The 18,345-nt window shown below is 51.6% G+C and overlaps 1 protein-coding gene across 3 annotated transcripts in view; it reads right to left on the bottom strand.

Moving 5' to 3' along the window:
- SCAF8 (SR-related CTD associated factor 8) overlaps positions 1-18,345 on the bottom strand; it is a 2,093,867-nt gene that overhangs the window by 1,320,184 nt on the left and 755,338 nt on the right. For all 3 annotated transcript variants that reach the window (XR_011268119.1, XM_069607748.1, XM_069607747.1), the window contains exon 13: positions 8,352-8,557. Coding sequence is in view for 2 of the 3 variants with exons in the window: in XM_069607748.1 (XP_069463849.1) it covers positions 8,352-8,557 (206 nt within the window). In the remaining variant the exon portion in view is untranslated. The remainder of the gene's footprint in view (positions 1-8,351; positions 8,558-18,345) is intronic.

Consider the following 18,345-nt stretch of genomic DNA (forward strand, 5'->3'; position numbering starts at 1 on the left):
GGGGCCAACCGCTTTTTGATAGAATTAAACAGAGGAATAGCTTGGCTAGCAGGTATTTTCTCTTTCAAGATGTCCGACAAAATCAGCCTCTGGTACATCATCCTGGGTAGCAATCTGGAAGTGTTCTGCTGCCCTTCTTAATATAGCGTTGAACGCCATTTGGTCTTCAACCGGGGAGGCCTGAAGAGAGGGTGTGGTTGGGGGGAATCCATGCACAAGGCATCAGGTTCCGTTGCTGACTTAGGTGACTGCCAAGACTGAGGAACACCCAGATCAGGGTTGTCCCTCCAACCCTCTGTGGGGTCTATATGAACATCCTCAGAGTCAGAAAAGCGATATTTATCCTGATTGTATTGGTCGACAGGAACCTCATCATCAGTGAGGTCATACGTATGACAATGCATTACTTACCGTAAAAGCATTTCTGATGGTTGTATCTGCTTAGATTCACATGCTGTGCATAGGTCCGACATCCAGTGGTCACTGCGGAGTATTGCATTTTGTTTTTCGTAGTCGAAAAGGGGACGTCGACAAGGCGTGTCTGTAACACTATCCCTATAGTGACGTGCGTTGTACCCACAATCCCTCACGCGTCGAGGTCCCTCTGTTTGTATTTTTCTGCCCTGAGGGAGCCTTTTAGCCGTGAGTGAGTACAGAAAAGAGAGAAATATATATAAAAGGATGTCTATGTTCCTTCCATCCGAGCGGGGAGGAAGGGTGGGCGCATGTGAATCTAAGCAGATACAACCATCAGAAATGCTTTTACGGTAAGTAATGCATTGTCTTCTGATGTTTGTTAATCTGCTTAGAATCACATGCTGTGCATAGACTAGCGAGCAGTACCCGGAGTTGGCGGTGGGTTATGAGAAGGAACAGTAGAGAAAAGATGTCTTAATACTGCCTGCCCAACCTGGGAATCAGATCTAGAGTGTGCATCTAGACAGTAGTGTTTTGTAAATGTGTGCACAGAACTCCAGGTTGCCGCTTTGCAGATGGACTCAAGGGGAACATTTGCAATGAATGCTATGGAAGCCCCCGTGCCTCGAGTGGAATGTGCTCTTGGCTTGAAGGGTAGTTCTCTCTTAGCAAGAATGTAACAGAGTGATGCATTGAACAATCCATCTAGATATAGTGGATTTTGAGACCGCATCTCCTTCTCTTCCTGCTGCCACCGAGACAAAGAACTGATTAGTCTTTCTCAGTGGTCTGGTTCTTTCCATGTAGAACATGACAGCTCTGCGTACATCTAGTGTATGCAGACTTTTTTCTCCCGAGCTGGAAGGGTTTAGAAAGAACGTTGGTAGTTCTATAGTTTGGTTTACATGAAATTTCGAGATGAATTTAGGTGCAAACCTTGGGTGTGTGCGTAGAACCACCTTATCTTTGTGAACTGTTACGAAGGGGTCTAGTACAGAAAGAGCCTGTAGTTCACTTACTCTCCTAATGGAGGTGATAGCTATTAGGAAAGCAGTCTTAAGGGTGATATCTTTAAGAGTTGCCTTGTGCATGGGTTCGAAGGGAGGGCCCATGAGTCTGGAAAGTACCACATTTAAGTCCCATCCGGGAGCTGGGTTAGCTATCGGAGGGTGTATCCTCTTTACCCCCTCCATGAAGGCTTTGATAACTGGTATCTTCCACCACGACACTTTAAGTTGGGAAGTGGTGTATGCAGAAAGTGCCGCTAGGTGGACTTTAATGGAATTGAACACTAAACCTGAATCCAGTAAATGGGTCAAGTATAGAATAATGTCAGTAGGAGAGCAGTCAACTGGGTTGATGCTAGTACCTCTACACCAGATAAGAAATCTTTTCCATTTGCTAGAATAGCAGTGTCGAGTATTCGGTTTTCTGGCTTCCCTGAGGATGTCCATACATCTCTGTGGGAGTTGTAAATGTCCAAATTCTATGATCTCAGGAGCCAGGCTGCTAAGTTCATGGTCTGAGGGCATGGATGCAGTGTTCTGCCCTTGTCTTGTGACAGCATGTTGTACGGGCAGGGAAGTTTCACTGGGGGAGATAGGGACATCTCCATCAAGTGAGCGAACCATGGCTGCCGGGCCCACATTGGGGCCACTAGTATCATTGTAACCTGCTCCTGATGCATCTTGTGCACCACTTTGTTGAGAAGGGGAGTCGGGGGGAAAGGCGTAAACAAATTTCCCTGACCATAGAATCGACAGACCGTTCCCCTTGGACTGGTTCTGGGGGTACCTGGAGGCGTAACTTTGGCATTGTGAGTTTTCCAGAGTTGCGAACAGGTCTATTTCCGGGAATCCCCATTGAGTGAAGACGTCTAAGACGATGTCTTTGTGTAATTGCCATTCGTACTCTCCGGGCAGGGGGAAGTCTCTGCTGAGTTTGTCTGCTAGAAGATTGAGTTCCCCTGGTACATGTTGTGACAGTAGGAACATGTTGTGTCTGAGAGCCCACTTCCATATATTCTGGGACAGTTTGGACAGTCCTGGAGAGTGAGTGCCTCCTTTCTTGTTGAGGTAGTACATGGCTGTGGTACTGTCTGTGAGGACCATCACTGTCTTTTCTTGTAGCTGTTTCTGAAAGGCTTTCAGTGCTTTGAACACCGCTAGTAGTTCCAGCAGGTTTATATGCTTGGATGCTAAGCTCGGAGTCCAAACTCCGTGGGCCGTCTGATGGGATAGGTGAGCCCCCCATCCTGTAAGGGATGCGTCTGTGGTTAGAGTGGCTTCCACTGCGGGTGTGGCAAAAGTTTTCCCTAATAACAGGTTTTCTTTTGTCCACCACCGTAGCGAGAGAACCAAGGCCTGCGAGACCACCACTAGATCGTCCCATTGTCCGCTGGCCTGACACCACTGGCTGTAGAGCCACTCTTGCATTGGGCGCATGCGCAGGCGCGCGTGAGGTACCAAATAAATACATGACGCCATCATCCCTAGCAAGCGCATTGCTTTGCGTACCGTCACCTCTCGGCCTGCTACATAATGGGGAATTTGAAACAGCATGTTTTGGACCCTCTCGTTGGAGGGGAACACGAGGCCGTCCTTTGTTCGAATTAGAGCCCCTAGGAATTGTTTGGTCTGGCTGGGGTCTAAGCTGGACTTCTTTTCGTTGATGGAGAAGCCCAGTTGGGACAAAAGGTCTACGGTCTTTTGGGTATTGGAGAAGCATGTTTCGTAAGAATCCCCTGTTATGAGCCAGTCGTCGAGGTAAGGGTATACCGGGATGGATAATCTGCGCAGGTGGGCCGTTGCCACTGCCAGTACTTTCGTGAATACCCTTGGTGCAGATGCTATCCCGAAGGGTAGTACTCTGAACTGGTAGGGTTTGTCCTCTATTTTGAACCTGAGGTATTTTCTGTGCGATGTCAACATTAAAATATGAAAGTATGCATCTTTCATGTCCAGTGTTGTCATGTAATCCCCTTGTGATAACAGTGGGATTACCTCCTGTAAGGTCACCATACGAAACTTTTGGGGTTTGACAAATATGTTCGCTGGGCGCAGATCTAATACAGGGCGCATGGTTAAATCCTTTTTGGGTACAAGGAAGTACACTGAATAAATACCTTCTGTTACCTGTGATAGGGGGACGGGCTCTATAGCTTCTTTCTTCAGTAGTTCTTCCACCTCTTGAAGAAGAATGGAGAGGTGTTGCGGTGTCATGCGTCGGTTCCGTGGGGGTTTGTACTTCGGGGAACCGTTGAACTCGATGCAGTATCCGTGGGCTATGGTGGATAATACCCAACGGTCTGACGTGATTCCCTCCCATGCTGAAAGGAACGATGTTAGCCGGCCCCCGACCGGTGATGCATGGGAGGGGACCCGAATTTTCGGGTCATTTGCTGGTATTGGGCGTGGAACCTCTGGGGCTGGAGCCATGACCTCTTCCTTTGCCACGGCGTTGGCCTCTTTGACTGAACTGGGTGTTACCCTGGTTAGTGGGCCAGTTGGAGCCAGAGTAATATTGTTGTTGTTGGTTCTGCTGCTGTCTTTGGCCACGAAAGGAGCGTTTATTACCATAGCCTCGCCTGTTAGGGGGCCTAGAAATTTGATCAAGAGTCTTGATGGTATCAAACTCTTTTTTAGCATGTTCTAGGGCCTCATCTACTGCTTTCCCAAACAGATGCATCTGTTCAATGGGTTTATTTATGAGGGAGGCTTGGGTTTCGGGCTTAAAACCTGAATTGCGTAGCCAAACGTGGCGCTTGAGAAGTATTCCCTGCACTAGGGAGCGGCCAGCCGTCTCAGCGGCATCTAGGGAGTTCTTAACGATGCCCTGGTTTACCAGTGTGCCCTCTGATATTATAGCTAGCAGGCGAGAACGCAGAGGTTCAGGTGCTTCCTCTGCTTCGCTGCGCAGCTTGTTCCACTGTGCATCTGCGTAGCTAGCTAAAAGAGAGTTGTTATTAGCAATTCTAGTAGAGAAGGTGGCGGAGGTCGTGATTCTCTTCCCCAGTGCGTAGAGTTTTTTGCCTTCTTTGTCTGGAGGTGCTTCACTAGTGGATAGTGGCACCCCTGCTCTTTTTCTTGTGTTGGTAACCACAAGGGAGTCCGGAATAGAGTGTCCTCTGATGTATAAAGGGTCAGAGGATGAAGGGCTGAAGAGCTTTTCTATTCTAGGGTTGACCCCTCTTACTAAAGCTGGGTTAGTAAGGGAAGGAGAAATTCTTCTTTTAATAGAAGCCAGGAGTGGAATAGATTGGCTAACAGGGGCTTTTTCTTTGATGACTTTTTCTACAAAGTCAATGTCGGGAAGAGTTTCCCCTGTATCAATCTCAAAATGCGCTGCTGCCTTGCGCAATAGTGCATTGAGGGAAGGTTGGTCATCTATGGGAGAGGAGTTCCCATGTGAATCCTTGAGAGGAGAAGGGAGAAAGGCATCAGGGTCTGAATGTACTGATGGGGATTGCCAAGGCTGCACTGACAGTGAATGCCAGGGCTGCGAGGTAGCTGTATCCTCTTCAAACCCTGTAGCAGTGGTGTAAGGATCTTCTTCGAACCCCTCTTCCTCAAGTTCTACCTCTTCTTCTCCACCCAAACACTCCTCATCTTCTTGGAGGTATTGCTCCTCCTCAGTGAGGTCAACCAGCCTAGGAATCTTGACTCTAGGGTCATCCTGTGGCCATTCTCTTTGTCTTTTGTGAGTGGGTGGGTCTTGGTTTCCTAGAAACCTTTCCATTTTCTCCATGCAAGAATGGAGTCTTTCAAGGGTCTCATGGGGTACCCCTGAATAGTCTAGAGGGGGGAAATTAGTGTTTTCGCCTTCGAATCGTTTCGAACGCTCCCACAACGTCGACGAGAGGTTCCCGTCTCCTTCTGAAAAGCCTTCAGGTAGTTCGGAAGCGTCCTTTGGAGAAAGGGGCAGTTCCTGGCTACTTTTATGTTTTTTCGACGCGGTATTCGACGTTTGTTTCGTCGTCCGCGTACGTTTGTCTTCGGCAACAATTCTCGCTAGGCTCTCGACCACGATTTTGTCCGTCGAGGGCTCTGGTGTCGACGTTGTGTGCGTTGCGCGTTGTACCTCGACGGTCGCTCTATGGAGCGTTGCGTCGGATGTTTTTGGGGTAGCGCCCGTGTTAGATGGAAGCCCAATCGCTGGTCGCGGCTGCGTTTGCGGGTGGGGCTTGTGACCTTTACGGTCTGCGGTAGACGCCGGAGTGCCCTGCGTCCCCTTCGGCGCTGATGGATCCTTCGTTCTCGACGAAGAAGAGCCGTGGGTAGTGTGTTTAGCCTTATGGGGTTTGTGTGTGTCCTTGTCGCCGGGGTGTTCATCCCCATAAGCAGGGCGTGAGCCGAGCCCGTCGGGGCCGGGGACGGACGACGACGACGAGCGGGAGCGCTCCTTCTGGGGGTTCATGACTTCCGTAACGGACGTCGAGTTATCGCACTCCTCGTCACTTTCAGTAACAGCGGCAGCGGGTGAGGAAACTGACTTCGACATCGCGTAGTCCGCCCACCTCTTAACCCTACGTTCTTTAAGAGTCCTGGGTTTGAAGAGCTTGCAGGCTGCGCAGCTGTTCTCTATGTGATCGAGGGGTAAGCAACGATTACAGAGCTTGTGCTTATCTTTCCAAGTATATTTGCCCCTGCAGCGTGGGCAAAACTTAAATGTGTCCTCTCCATAGCTGAGGCAATAATAGCTGGCGATAACAACCCCAAGGGAAAGAAAGGGGAGAAAGAAAGACATTCTCAAAGAGAAGAGACAAAGTTCTAACCCCCACTCTCCCTACTGTAAGTTGGCCGTCGAGGCCAGGCCACGTGTTCGGCAGCGCCGAAGGATCTCCTCCGCTCTTCCTCTCCGTCGAAAATCAGTTCGGCGGAGAAACAGCTTGACAGCTAACGTCGAGGGGGAGGGATCGTTATCAGTATATTAAGTTATGACAAAAGGACCGAGGTCCGTGGCAAGTATAGCAATGTCTCTCTAGGAGCTCCGCGAAAGGCGACCAGAAACTGGGCGGAAAAAAACAATCTGAGGGACCTCGACGCGTGAGGGATTGTGGGTACAACGCACGTCACTATAGGGATAGTGTTACAGACACGCCTTGTCGACGTCCCCTTTTCGACTACGGAAAACAAAATGCAATACTCCGCAGTGACCACTGGATGTCGGACCTATGCACAGCATGTGATTCTAAGCAGATTAACAAACATCAGAAATTATTATTCTTCTTGAGAAGGATCAAAGACCTTTTGAAGTTTAGCCACAAGGTGACAGGGACTCTCCTCCCGAGGCCTCTAGGGCGTGGACTTTCCTGAAAGTTGTACAAACCTCCATGACCTATCCATACAACCCTCAAACTTCTCCCTGGTCCAAACAGATGAACCAGGGGAGCCTAGGGGTGGAAAAGGCTCTTGTAATAGATCAACGTCAAAGAAATCCCGCCAGTGCCCTCCGAAAACTCCTTTCGGGGGACCAACGGTTGATGTGTGTCCTTGCATTTGTCCTTAGGGCACTCCGTAGGTTCCGATTAATCCTTCGGCCTATCCCTGGATTTGTCCTTAGGCCTCTCTGTGGGTTCCGATGAGTCCCTCAACCTATCCCTGGATTTCGACAAATCCCAAGTTTTGTCCTTGGGTAACGACGAGTCCCTGGACCGTTGCTTCTGACTATCTGACGAAATAATCCTAGCAATGCTTTTGGCAATCTCTTCAGAGGCAGAAACATGTCTAGTTCGGGCCTGCGGTTGTTTTCAGCGGAACCGGGGTCTTCGACCGTGGACGCCATCTTCCGATGCGTCTCGCCGGTCTCCTGTATATTGGGGGCAGCACACTTCAATTTAGAATGCCCGGTCGTAAGGCGCACCTGCCAGGGAGGGCTGCCGATCACAACAATCGGCGGGCACGGCCGAAACATTTGGTGTGCCCGTTGGCGCTATGGGCCGCTTCGACTGTTTTGTCGAAGACAGCCCTGGAGTTGTGTCCTTTGTGTGTAAAGATTGTGCGTCCTTGTCGCCGGGGTGTACAGTCCCCCCATACCAGGACCTGAGTCTTGCCTGACGGGGCTGGGGACGGACGACGCGGAGTGGGACCCCCCCCCCGCCCAGAGGCCAACAGCCTCCGAATCGGAGGCCTGCTCGTCACTCAGCCCTTCGTCACACTCGGCGGCTGTGGCAGTGGGAGAACTAGACTCGGCCTGCAAAATTCCGTAGGCTGCCCAATGCTTAACACTGCGCTCCTTTGTCATCTTTGGATGCAAGAGCTTGCAAGCCGCACAAGCCGTCTTGTTGTGATTCAAGGGCAGACACCTATTACACTTAAGATGCTTATCCCTCCAAGGAAACGTGGCCTTACACGAAGGACAAAACCTAAACGAGTCCTCTCCATAGCCGAGGAAAAATATAGTGACGAAAAGATCCAGGGAACAATGAGAGAAAAGGGAAAGGCATTCTCAGAAAAAGGAAATGTCCACCCCGACCCAACTCTCCCTATTGTGTAGGCCAGCCAGAGAGCCCGGCCATGAGGTCAGCAGAGCCAACCGCAACACTGTACAACACACGTCACGTAGGGATAGTGTTACAGGCATGCCCATGTCGACGTCCCCTTTCGATTCTCGAAAGACAAGATGCAGTACTCTGCTGTGACCACTTTATTTCGGACTACATGCACAGCATGTGATTCTAAGCAGATTAACCACCATCAGAAACATAATTACTACTACTGTCCGAAGCAAGACAAGAGCTATGTTTTACTACTGCACATCAAATTTTATTTTGACCTTTACATGTACTGTAGCAACTTTTTGGTTAAAAGCACAGTCTTGTAATGTACCATACAAACCTGAAGGCAAAATGTTAAAAAGGTAGAAGTAGATAGTGATAACCATATTAGGTGCCCCCTCAAAGAGAAAGCACAACAAAAAAAAAAAGTTTGACTTACCACTGAGTGTTTTTGAGCGTATTGGAGGAAGCCCCTTTTTTTGCCGTTCCTTCTCCCTCTCTCGTGCTCTCCTTTCACTAGAGTATGACCTAGAGGTCTTTCTCTTCCTGTCTCTCTCCCATTCTCTTGATCTTGAGCGAGAACGCTTTCGATGCTTACGCTTGCGGGAGCCAGACCGTGATCTGGACCTTCTTTTCCGTGGTGACCTATGAAGAACATTTTTCTCAACTCAATGTAGGTTTTTATTTGCAAACCAAAACGCATACCTTCATGGTAACATATCAAGCTTTCATCAATATAATCTACCATAAAGTGTGGATACAAAAGGATAAGAGTAATTGTAAAGCAAGCAGATTTTCTTTTTTGTTTACAAGAATTACAGCAAATATAAAAAATTACTGCGATCTCCAATAGGTTTGCCCGTTTCTAAATAGAAATCCAACACCCTATTTTATCTAAAGCGTTGTTTTGTTCCAGCCAAATGAAGGTAAATTCCCAGCAAAGAACTATAGTATAGAAACTTAGTGATGGAAAATAGATAGCTTAATTATGGATTATTTATTCCCTGCTCTCCCATCTAAACTACAGACAGACATGGAGAGTTGATCTACAAGTAGGTCGGAAAAGAAGACCCCAAAAGATCCTTTAGAGCTTTGGACTTGGTGTATGTTCTCTGCATACCAGGCATTACACCTTTCTTTAACTTTTAAAAAAAAAAAAAAAATTATACCAACTGTTGAGCGGGATTTCCAAAATCAACCCTCATTGACATTCACTCCAACCATCCTCACCGGCTTACAGGGAACCCCCCTAAACTCACGGCTCCCAAGTCCATGACTATCAACTCCACTCTCAAAGCTATTGACCTAGCTGAATACTTTGGTGTGAACATTTCTGAAATTAGAGTCTCTCCTGACCTTGCTCACAATTCCTCCTCCTACATTTTACTCACTGCCATCATCCTCTGCCTCAGTCATCCACTTTAGTCACACTAATACTGAAAAAGTACTCCCTCTAAAGATGAAGGCTAACCTCTCGTGTCACCCATCAGACCCTCTTACTCCTCGGAGTTGGGCAGAATTGCATGCAGTACCCTCTGGGACCACCACATACAATTAGGACTACCGGTGTAAGAAAAAAACAACCTTTGGTAAAAGTCTGTACTACATAGTTTTGTGGTAGCGAGCTGAGCAGCCAGGCTTATCGCAAGAGGGAACATGAGCAGTACAAGAGGTTACACAGAGGTCTTACAATCACAGTGCTTCAAGTAGACACTTCTACTCAAGGTTTCTTGGTAAAACACTTATTAATTTATTACACAATCATTTAGAAAACATTCACTAGAAGGAGGCAACTTAATATTGTATTAATACAACACTTCATTAGCAAACCAATAAGTTTCTGAACAAATTAGGCGTCCATGAAATAGGAGCAAAGAACAAGTTACTTACCAACTGGCAGCGTTCTTTCGACTGGATGTTCCTCCAACGTACTCCACATCTTTGACATGTAATGTCCACAGCTGTGCACTCCGGAAACTTTTTCAGCAGAGGGTGTCCTGCGTCGATGACGTCAGGTCGATGTCCCTCGAAGTCCTCCATCGAGGGCGACGTCACTGGATGTTATAAGGAACAAGTTACTTACCTGTAACTGTTGTTCTCCAGCATGGGTCTGGCATGGATTCACATGCTCATGAATATTCCCCGTCGTCAGGCTGGGAATCCTCGGTAAAGAAAAAACCAGTATCAGTTTCGTTTCTGATCTGTCTTTCGTAGTAATAACCAATCACTGGTCTCTGCGTCATACTGACCACAGCCAATGACTGCCCTCTACCTAAGCACCGCCTCTGGCAGCCATCTTCAGATTTGGAAGCACGTGAAGTGGCAGTATGACCAAGTGAAGAGCCGCAGAGGGGTAGGCGGGAGGGTTCGCATGTGAATCCATGCCAGACCCATGCTGGAGAACAACATTTACAGGTAAGTAACTTGTTCCTTCTCCAGCATGGGGTCTGGCATGGATTCACATGCTCATGAATAAAGAATACATAGCAGTACACACATGCACAACCACGGGAGGTGGCAAAGGCTCAACATTAAGCAGTACATCAAACTCAACATTAAGCATCTTACCTCCTCACCAGGCTCACCTCAGGCGAACAGGTTGCGCAGCACTGCTTGGCCGACCCTGGACTCCTCCCTGGAATCCCGATCGACGCAGTAGAATTTCGTGAAGGTGTGCGTCGACCTCCACGTAGCAGCCCTGCATATGTCCAGCAGGGGCACACCAGAAAGGAACGCCGTGGTAGCTGCGATCGCTCTGGTGGAATGGGCTCTCGGACGGCCAGGCAGCGGTCGGTTTGCCAACCGATGACAGTACATGATACAGCCGGAGAGCCATCTGGAAATGGAAGCCTTCGAGAGAGCCTTCCCCTGATTGACAGGTCCAAAGTTCACAAAGAGTTGTGACATCTTCCGAAAACACTTCGTGCGGTCCACGTAGAACTTCAGCGCTCTAGCCACATCCAGCGAGTGCAAAGTCCTCTCAGCCGGCGACGAAGGCGACGGGAAGAACACAGGCAACACCAAGGGTTCGTTGAGATGGAAGTGCGACGGTACCTTGGGCATGAAGGAGGGGTGCGTCCTGAGCACTACCCTCGTGTCGTGAAAAGTCAAGTACGGGGCCTTGCATGAAAGGGCCTGGATCTCTCCCACCCGTCGTGCGGAGGTGATGGCCACAAGAAACGCTGTTTTCCACGACAGAAACTTCAACGGGGCCGAGTGCAGAGGCTCGAACGGAGGTCCCATGAGCTTGGTCAGCACCACGTTGAGCTCCCACGCCGGGGCCGGAGCCTTCACCGGCGGGAACGATCTGAACAGTCCCTTCATGAACTCTTTCACCAGACGATGAGACCACAAGGACGTCCGGCCCGTGGTTCTGGTGTATCGGGAGATCGCAGCAAGATGAATCTTGATGGACGCGTGTGCCAGTCCAGCTTTGGCCAGCGTCAGCAGGTACGGCAGTACCTGGGGAGCCGTAATCCGTAGAGGGTTAATCTTCTGTGCGTGGCACCAGACAGAGAACCTCTTCCATTTGTGTCCCTAGCATTTAAGAGTCGAGGACGCCCTGGCCTTTGCAAGAACCTCTCTGCAGTCGGCCGGTACGTCGTATCCTCCAAACTCTAGCGCTGCAGGAGCCAGGCCTGCAAGTTCAGCGATTTCGGGTCGTGGTGGAGGATGGCGCCTCCTTCCCTGGAGAGTAGATCCGCGTCCACCGTCAGCTTGATTGGCGGGGACGCTGACAAGTCCAGAAGGTCCGGGAACCATATCTGCCTCAGCCACGCAGGTGCAACGAGGATCATCCTGCACCGTGACCTCTTGAGCTGGTTGACGAGCCGGATTAGCAGTGGCAAAGGAGGGAACGCGTAGAGGAACAGGCCCTCCCAGGGGAACGAGAAAGCATCGCCCATGCTCCTCGCCTGGGGAAACCTGCTGGCGAACCTCCGGCACTTGGAGTTCGTCGCCGTCGCGAACAGGTCGATCTGGGGTGTGCCCCACCGTCGGAAGAGGCGATCCACTAGATTCTGCCGTAGTTCCCACTCGTGGCACGAGCGCAGCTCCCTGCTGAGTGAGTCGGCGATGGTGTTTTTTATCCCTGCCAGATGAAACGGCACCAGAAACATCCTTTGGGCGACGGCCCAATGCCACAGGTCCTGCGCCTCCTTGGACAGCGCTGGGGACCTGGTTCCGCCCTGTTTCCTGATGTAAAACATGGTGGTGGTGTTGTCGGTGAAGATCCTCACCACCTTGCCCTTGAGGGACGGAAGGAAGGACCTGAGGGCCCAGAACACTGCACGGAGCTCCAGGACGTTGATGTGGAGGGACTTCTCCGTCGGGAGCCAAAGGCCTCTCGCGTGCAGATTTTCGGTGTGCGCTCCCCACCCTTCCAGGGAGGCATCCGTGGTCACTGTCTCCTGGTGGTCTGGGGTCTGGAAGTCCATGCCCGCCGTCAGATGCGCGCGGTTGCCCCACCACCGGACCGCTCGGCGGAAACTCTCGTCGAGTGTGATCCTCTCCTCGAAGCTGCCCGTCGTTTGGATCCAGCGCGCGTCCAGGAACTCCTGCAACGGGCGCATCCGGAGCCTGCACATGGGAATGAGGTAGATGCAGGAAGACATCATTCCGAGGAGGGACTTGATGGACCTCACCTTGGCCGCGTCGGAAACCAACATCCGCTGTACCTTGCCCAGGATGGACCTGGTCCTTTCCTCCGACGGGGAGGCCAGAAGGGACACTGTGTCGAGCTTCGCTCCCAGAAACAGTGCGTTTTACGCGGGTACCAGGTGGGACTTGGCGTAGTTCACGGAGAATACCAGGTCCGTGAGAAGTTGGACGGTCCTTGCCGTGTGCTCCACGGCGAGCTCCTTCGTCCTGGCTCGGATGAGCCAGTCGTCCAGGTAGGGGTAGACGTGGATCCCCTCGCAGCGCAGCTGCGCCGCCACCGGTGCAAGGCACTTGGTGAATACCCTGGGTGCCGACCGTAGTCCGAAGGGGAGGGCTTTTAACTGGTAGTGACGCCCTTGGACCACAAACCTGAGGAATTTTCGGTGCCCCTTTAGGATGGGAATATGGAAGTAGGCATCCTCCAAATCCAACGACGACAGGAAGTCTCCTTCCTCCAGCTGATCCAGGACGTGCTGGAGTGTGACCATCCGGAACTACTGCGCCTTGATGAACTTGTTCAGACGTCGCAGGTCTAGGATGGGGCGCCATCCTCCCGTCTTCTTCTTCACGAGGAAGTATCTCGAGTAAACTCCGGAGCCCCGAAGCCTCTTTGGGACGAGTTCGATGGCGCCCTTCCTGAGCATCGCCTTTACCTCCAGGAGAAGCTGAGGGACGTGAAGCTCTTTCCTGGCCACGGGGGGGGACGCGCGGGCACCTTCTTTGAAACTCGAGCGCGTGGCCCCGGGCTAAGGCGTCCAGCACCCAACGGTCAGTGGAGATGGACTCCCACACGCTGACGAAGCTCGCCAGCCGGCCTCCCACCGGGGTGCTTCGGTGGGGGCCCGACCCCACGGCCGGTTCAATCCTGTTTCGACGAGGCTTTGCCGCCTTGACCTCCTTGGCGACGACGGCGGAGTCCGCCAGACTTGCCTCGTCCTCTGTAGGCCTCCTGAGACGACGAGCGGGCCGCTTGACGGTAGGTGGAGAAACCGCCGCCGGAACCTTTGGAGGCGCCCTTGCCTCCGCTGCTCCGAAAGGGCGTCCGTCGTTGCTGCAGAACCCCAAGGGCCCGGGCCGTCTCGGTGTCCGCTTTAATGGCCTGAAGGGAATCGTCCACTGTTTTCCCAAACAGGTTGTTCCCATCGAACGGCATGTCCAGGACTCTGGTCTGTACGTCTTGACGGAAGTCCGTAGCCTTGAGCCATCCACGCCGCATAAGGCACACGCCGTTGCCCAACTGGCGAAACCCAGTGTCGGCGATGTCCGTCGCAATAGTGATGGCGTGGTCCGACGCCACCTCACCTTCCTGTAGGATCTCCAGGGCATCCGCCCTCTTGTCGTCCGGTAGGAAGTCCAGCAGGGGAGCCAGTTTGTACCATAGCTCCCTGTCGTAGCGGGCCACGATAGCCAAGGCGTTGGCCGCTTTAATCGTCGTCACTGCAGACGAGATGACCCTGCGTCCAATTTCTTTCCCTCGCCGTCCGGTGGGGAAGTCGATGTGGAGGACGCACCCCCCCCCCGCTTTCTTCCTGGCCGCCGTGGAGACGACGGAGTCCGGGGTAGGCCGCGCCCGGAGGCACAGGGGGGCCGCGTCCGGGACCCGGTACTTCTTCTCGTACCGGTCTCTTCTAGCTGGCGTCGTGGAAGGGTTCTTGAGGAGGGCGAGGCCCTCATCCCAAATGTCGTCCAGTAGAGGCACCGCGAGGACAGTCTTCCTCTTGGCCTCGCGCCGTTGATAAAGGAATCCTTCCTTTTTCTCCTCCTCAGGGCAGAGTTGGAAAAGCTCGGATGCCCTGGCGATCATGGAGTGGAACGATCCAATCTCGTCGGGCGGAGAAGCCCTGGTGGGAGGTGACGACGGTAGATCCTCGTCGTATACCTCGTCGTCCGTACCCGTCGCTGCCGTGTCAGTCCCCGTATCATCCCCTCGGGTGGACGGGGAGGAGGGCTGGACGGGGCGCGACGGCTGAAAAGGAGGTGGAGGGTGAATCCTTTTCTTGGGCGGGGGAACACCAGAAGGTCCCGGATCCCCCGACGGGAGAGGTTCCTCCGTCGGCAACGGTAGTCTCGTCCTTATCTCTGAACATAAGGACTGTATAGCCAACAAAATGGCCGCCGAGTTGTCTTGCGGCGCTGGCAGAGGGGAATCCGACGGGCGATCAGGGGCCCCGTCGGCACCCTCGACGATGTCGTTGTCGCCTGCGTCGGGATCCATCCCGACGGGCCGGTCTTCTTCCACGCCAAGGCAGTGGCTTAAGACCTCAATCAGCTCCTCCTCCGAGGTTGAGGCCGAATCTACGACGACGCCCTGCCCCCCCCCTTTTTCTTCCCCGCCGGGGATTTCACGGGGGTCCTATCGATGGGCACAAAAGAGGACTCCCTCCGAGGTGGCAGGGAGACTCTGAGCCCCGAGGTCGCCACCACTGGTGTAGCCTCCACAGGCTGAGCCAGGGCCGCCGCGACAGTATCGATAGAGGGCTTGGCCGGATGGATTAAGGCCTTCACCACCTTAGGTGCGCTCACCGCCTTATCCTTGAGGGGGGGGGGGGGGACACTGCCTCGCTCCCCCTCCGATGGGGCCTTCGAGCTCGACCGGGGCCTCTCCAGTAGCTTCGCCGGGTGCTCGCCCTTCCTCTTACCCGACCCAGAGCGTTGGCTCGTGGCTGAAGGTGCCGGGGAGGGTGCGCCCTGCCTGGCGCCCGTAGAGCCCAACCGTTCGGTGCTCCCGGTGCCAGCGGACTCGCGGTGCTTGGCCTTGTGTTGGACCCCCGTCGCCGGGGCGTCCTCAAAGGTCTTAGAAGACCGCTCGGATTTCTTCCTCTTCTTCTCGCCTGACGGGCTCTTCCCTTCCAGCCAGTTGGCGAGACGTTGATGGCGGTCCTTCATGGTCCGCTCCGACATGTTGCCGCAAAACGCACAGTCCTTCTCCACGTGCGTCTTGTCCTCATGTAAGCAGTAGAGACAAAAGGAGTGTTCGTCCTCCTTAAAGACCTTCTGCAGCTGGCATCCAGGGCAGATCCTGAACAGCTTTCCGGGCGTCGAGCTTCCCTTCTCCTGGGCCATGTCCGGGCCTGAGAAACTTCTCGAGTCCTCCAAAAGCGTAGCTCGACGAAATCTTCACCCTTGAGGGGCGCAGACGAATCCGACACGGGTCCCCGTTGATTGGATGGAGAGTCGGTGGAGCTTGAGGCTCTTTTGACCGAAAAAACTGAAGTTTTTGAGAAAAAACGTGAAAAAATAGCACTAACGCTCGAGAGCAATAGCACGAGGATCCCAACACATGAACGTGCGGTAAAAATCTGAAGATGGCTGCCAGAGGCGGTGCTTAGGTAGAGGGCAGTCATTGGCTGTGGTCAGTATGACGCAGAGACCAGTGATTGGTTATTACTACGAAAGACAGATCAGAAACAAAACTGATACTGGTTTTTTCTTTACCGAGGATTCCCAGCCTGACGACGGGGAATATTCATGAGCATGTGAATCCATGCCAGACCCCATGCTGGAGAAATAGGACAAACGGCACCCGTAGCCTCAGTTTACGTTTTTTCCCTCAGAAACATGTGGCGCCACTCTCATGCCAGCTTGACTGCACATAGCCTTGCGGAAACGGAAGCTGCAATCGCATAGAAAATTCTCCGGAGGGGCAGGCTGGGAGGGCGATGTGGAATACGTTGGAGGAACATCCAGTCGAAAGATTACCAGTTGGCAAGTAACTTGTTCTTCGAATGGATTGTGTCCTCCAACGTATTCCACATCTTTGACAGACTCCCAAAGCAGTACCAGTAAATGGAGGAGGAAAAGGAATTTAGAATACCCAATCAGATTACGGAATAAAGAACCGCCTTCCCAAAGGCCATATCCTGACCATGGATCGCATCAAGGGATTAGTGTTTGACAAAGGTGCGGAGCGAAGCCCATGTAGCGGCATCAAATAGTCCTAATAGGAACACCCTGCTGTAGAGCGTTGGAAGTAGCCACACCCCTAGTGGAATGAGCTCGCAGCCCTTTAGGAGGGTCCTTACCCACCAATCGTTAACACTCCGTAATGGTGAGGATAATCCACCTGGACAAGGTCTGTTTGGTAACAGCCTGGCCCAATCGATGTCCAGCATATCCCACAAAGAGTTGATCGTCCACTCTGACCCTGGACATCCTAGAAATGTAAAAGCTCAGAGCTCTCCTAGGATCCAACCGATGGAGTCGCTCCTCTTCCTTACCAGGATGAGGAGGAGGGTAGAAAGATGGAAGAACCACATTCTGACTCAAATGAAATTCAAATACTACCTTAGGAAGAAAGGAAGGACGTACCCGCAGTACAACACTGTCCTTGTAAACACAGAAAAGGGTGGCTTAGATGAAAGTGCCTGCAATTCACTCACTCTGCGAGCGGAAGTAACCGCAACCAGGAACAGTCTTGAAGGACAATAACCTCAAATCACATGAGTGCAAAGGTTCAAACAAGGCATCCATGAGAAATTTCAAAACCAGATTTAAATCCAAAACCAGCACCTGGAAAGTCCTTTAAGGAATTTAGGAATCAAAGGAATCTTGAAGTAAGAAGAACATTCTTCAGACGAGCGCTTAAATATAGACAGCACTGCTAGGTAACCCTTAATGATACCCACTTGAAGGCCCGTTAGGCAGAATTATATGCAGTACCCTTTGGGAACACCACACACAATTAAGACTACAAGTGACAGTACAAATTCACCTTTGGTACAAGCCTGTACTACACAATTAAAGTGGTAGCAGTAGCGGAGCAGCCAGACTCATCTCAAGAGTAAGTGAGCAGTATCAGATAGTTACACAAAGGACAGCAATTACTATGATTCAGGCAAACACTGACTAAAGGTTTTCAAGTAAAAGAATATACATTTATTTCACTCTTCAGTTGTATAACATTCCACCATTATAAGCAAGTTAAAAATCACAATCTTATTACACCACACCACTTCCCTTAAAATCCAGACAAGTTAAGCTCACAAAATAAGGTGGGAGCAAAATGGCAATCCAGCAATTTAAAAAGGGAGGGAAAGACCGTCATTAGAAATTAAATCCAACCAACAGGTAAGTACTCAGGGCAGTTGAACAAGAGGAACTTCAGTGAGGAGATCAGATAGAAAAGGCTTAAGGCCAAAGTCAATGGGTCAAAAGTATTTTGCTCAAGATCACACAGTTCAGGGTAGTTTGTGGGAAAGTTCGTGGCACGGTTTACGGACGAGGTTGGTTGAGAGAAAAGCTAGTTCAAATAGAAGAGAAGGACAAGCCCTCGGATTGGAGAAAGATTTCAAACACTTCCACCGCGCTTGAATGAAACGAGCAACCGGATTTGCACAATACCTTAAAACGGAGAGGGAGCTGAGGCGGACGTTCCTGGTAGTTCCTGTAGGCTCACGGTTCCTGAAGCGACTGTCGGACTAACAAGAAGTAGGAAGACTGGAGGGTCCTGCACTAACCAGGGAAGAAACCAGCAGCAGAGTAAAGCAACGAATAAAAGGTGTGCTCCTTAAAACCCAAGCAGGGTCCGACCTTCCTGGCTATCCGGCCCACTGTAGCTCTGTCCAGCTAATTCCACCAGAGGAAGGGTCCTGGCTTGTAGTTTGGGCGAACTGGTTGGTCCCACCAGTTCAAGGGAAGAAGTTTCCGGGAGGATCTTCTCTGTCATCTGATTCTGAAGATTTGGACCTGCAGCAGGGTTTCACCGGGTGTCGGTCTATGGGTCCTCTTCCATCAGCTCCTCGTAGGTTCTTTCGTTCCAGTGGCGAGACTGCCTT

Source organism: Ambystoma mexicanum, chromosome 4q (assembly GCF_040938575.1).
Source record: "Ambystoma mexicanum isolate Mex_15411 chromosome 4q, UKY_AmexF1_1, whole genome shotgun sequence".
Taxonomy (NCBI): domain Eukaryota; kingdom Metazoa; phylum Chordata; class Amphibia; order Caudata; family Ambystomatidae; genus Ambystoma; species Ambystoma mexicanum.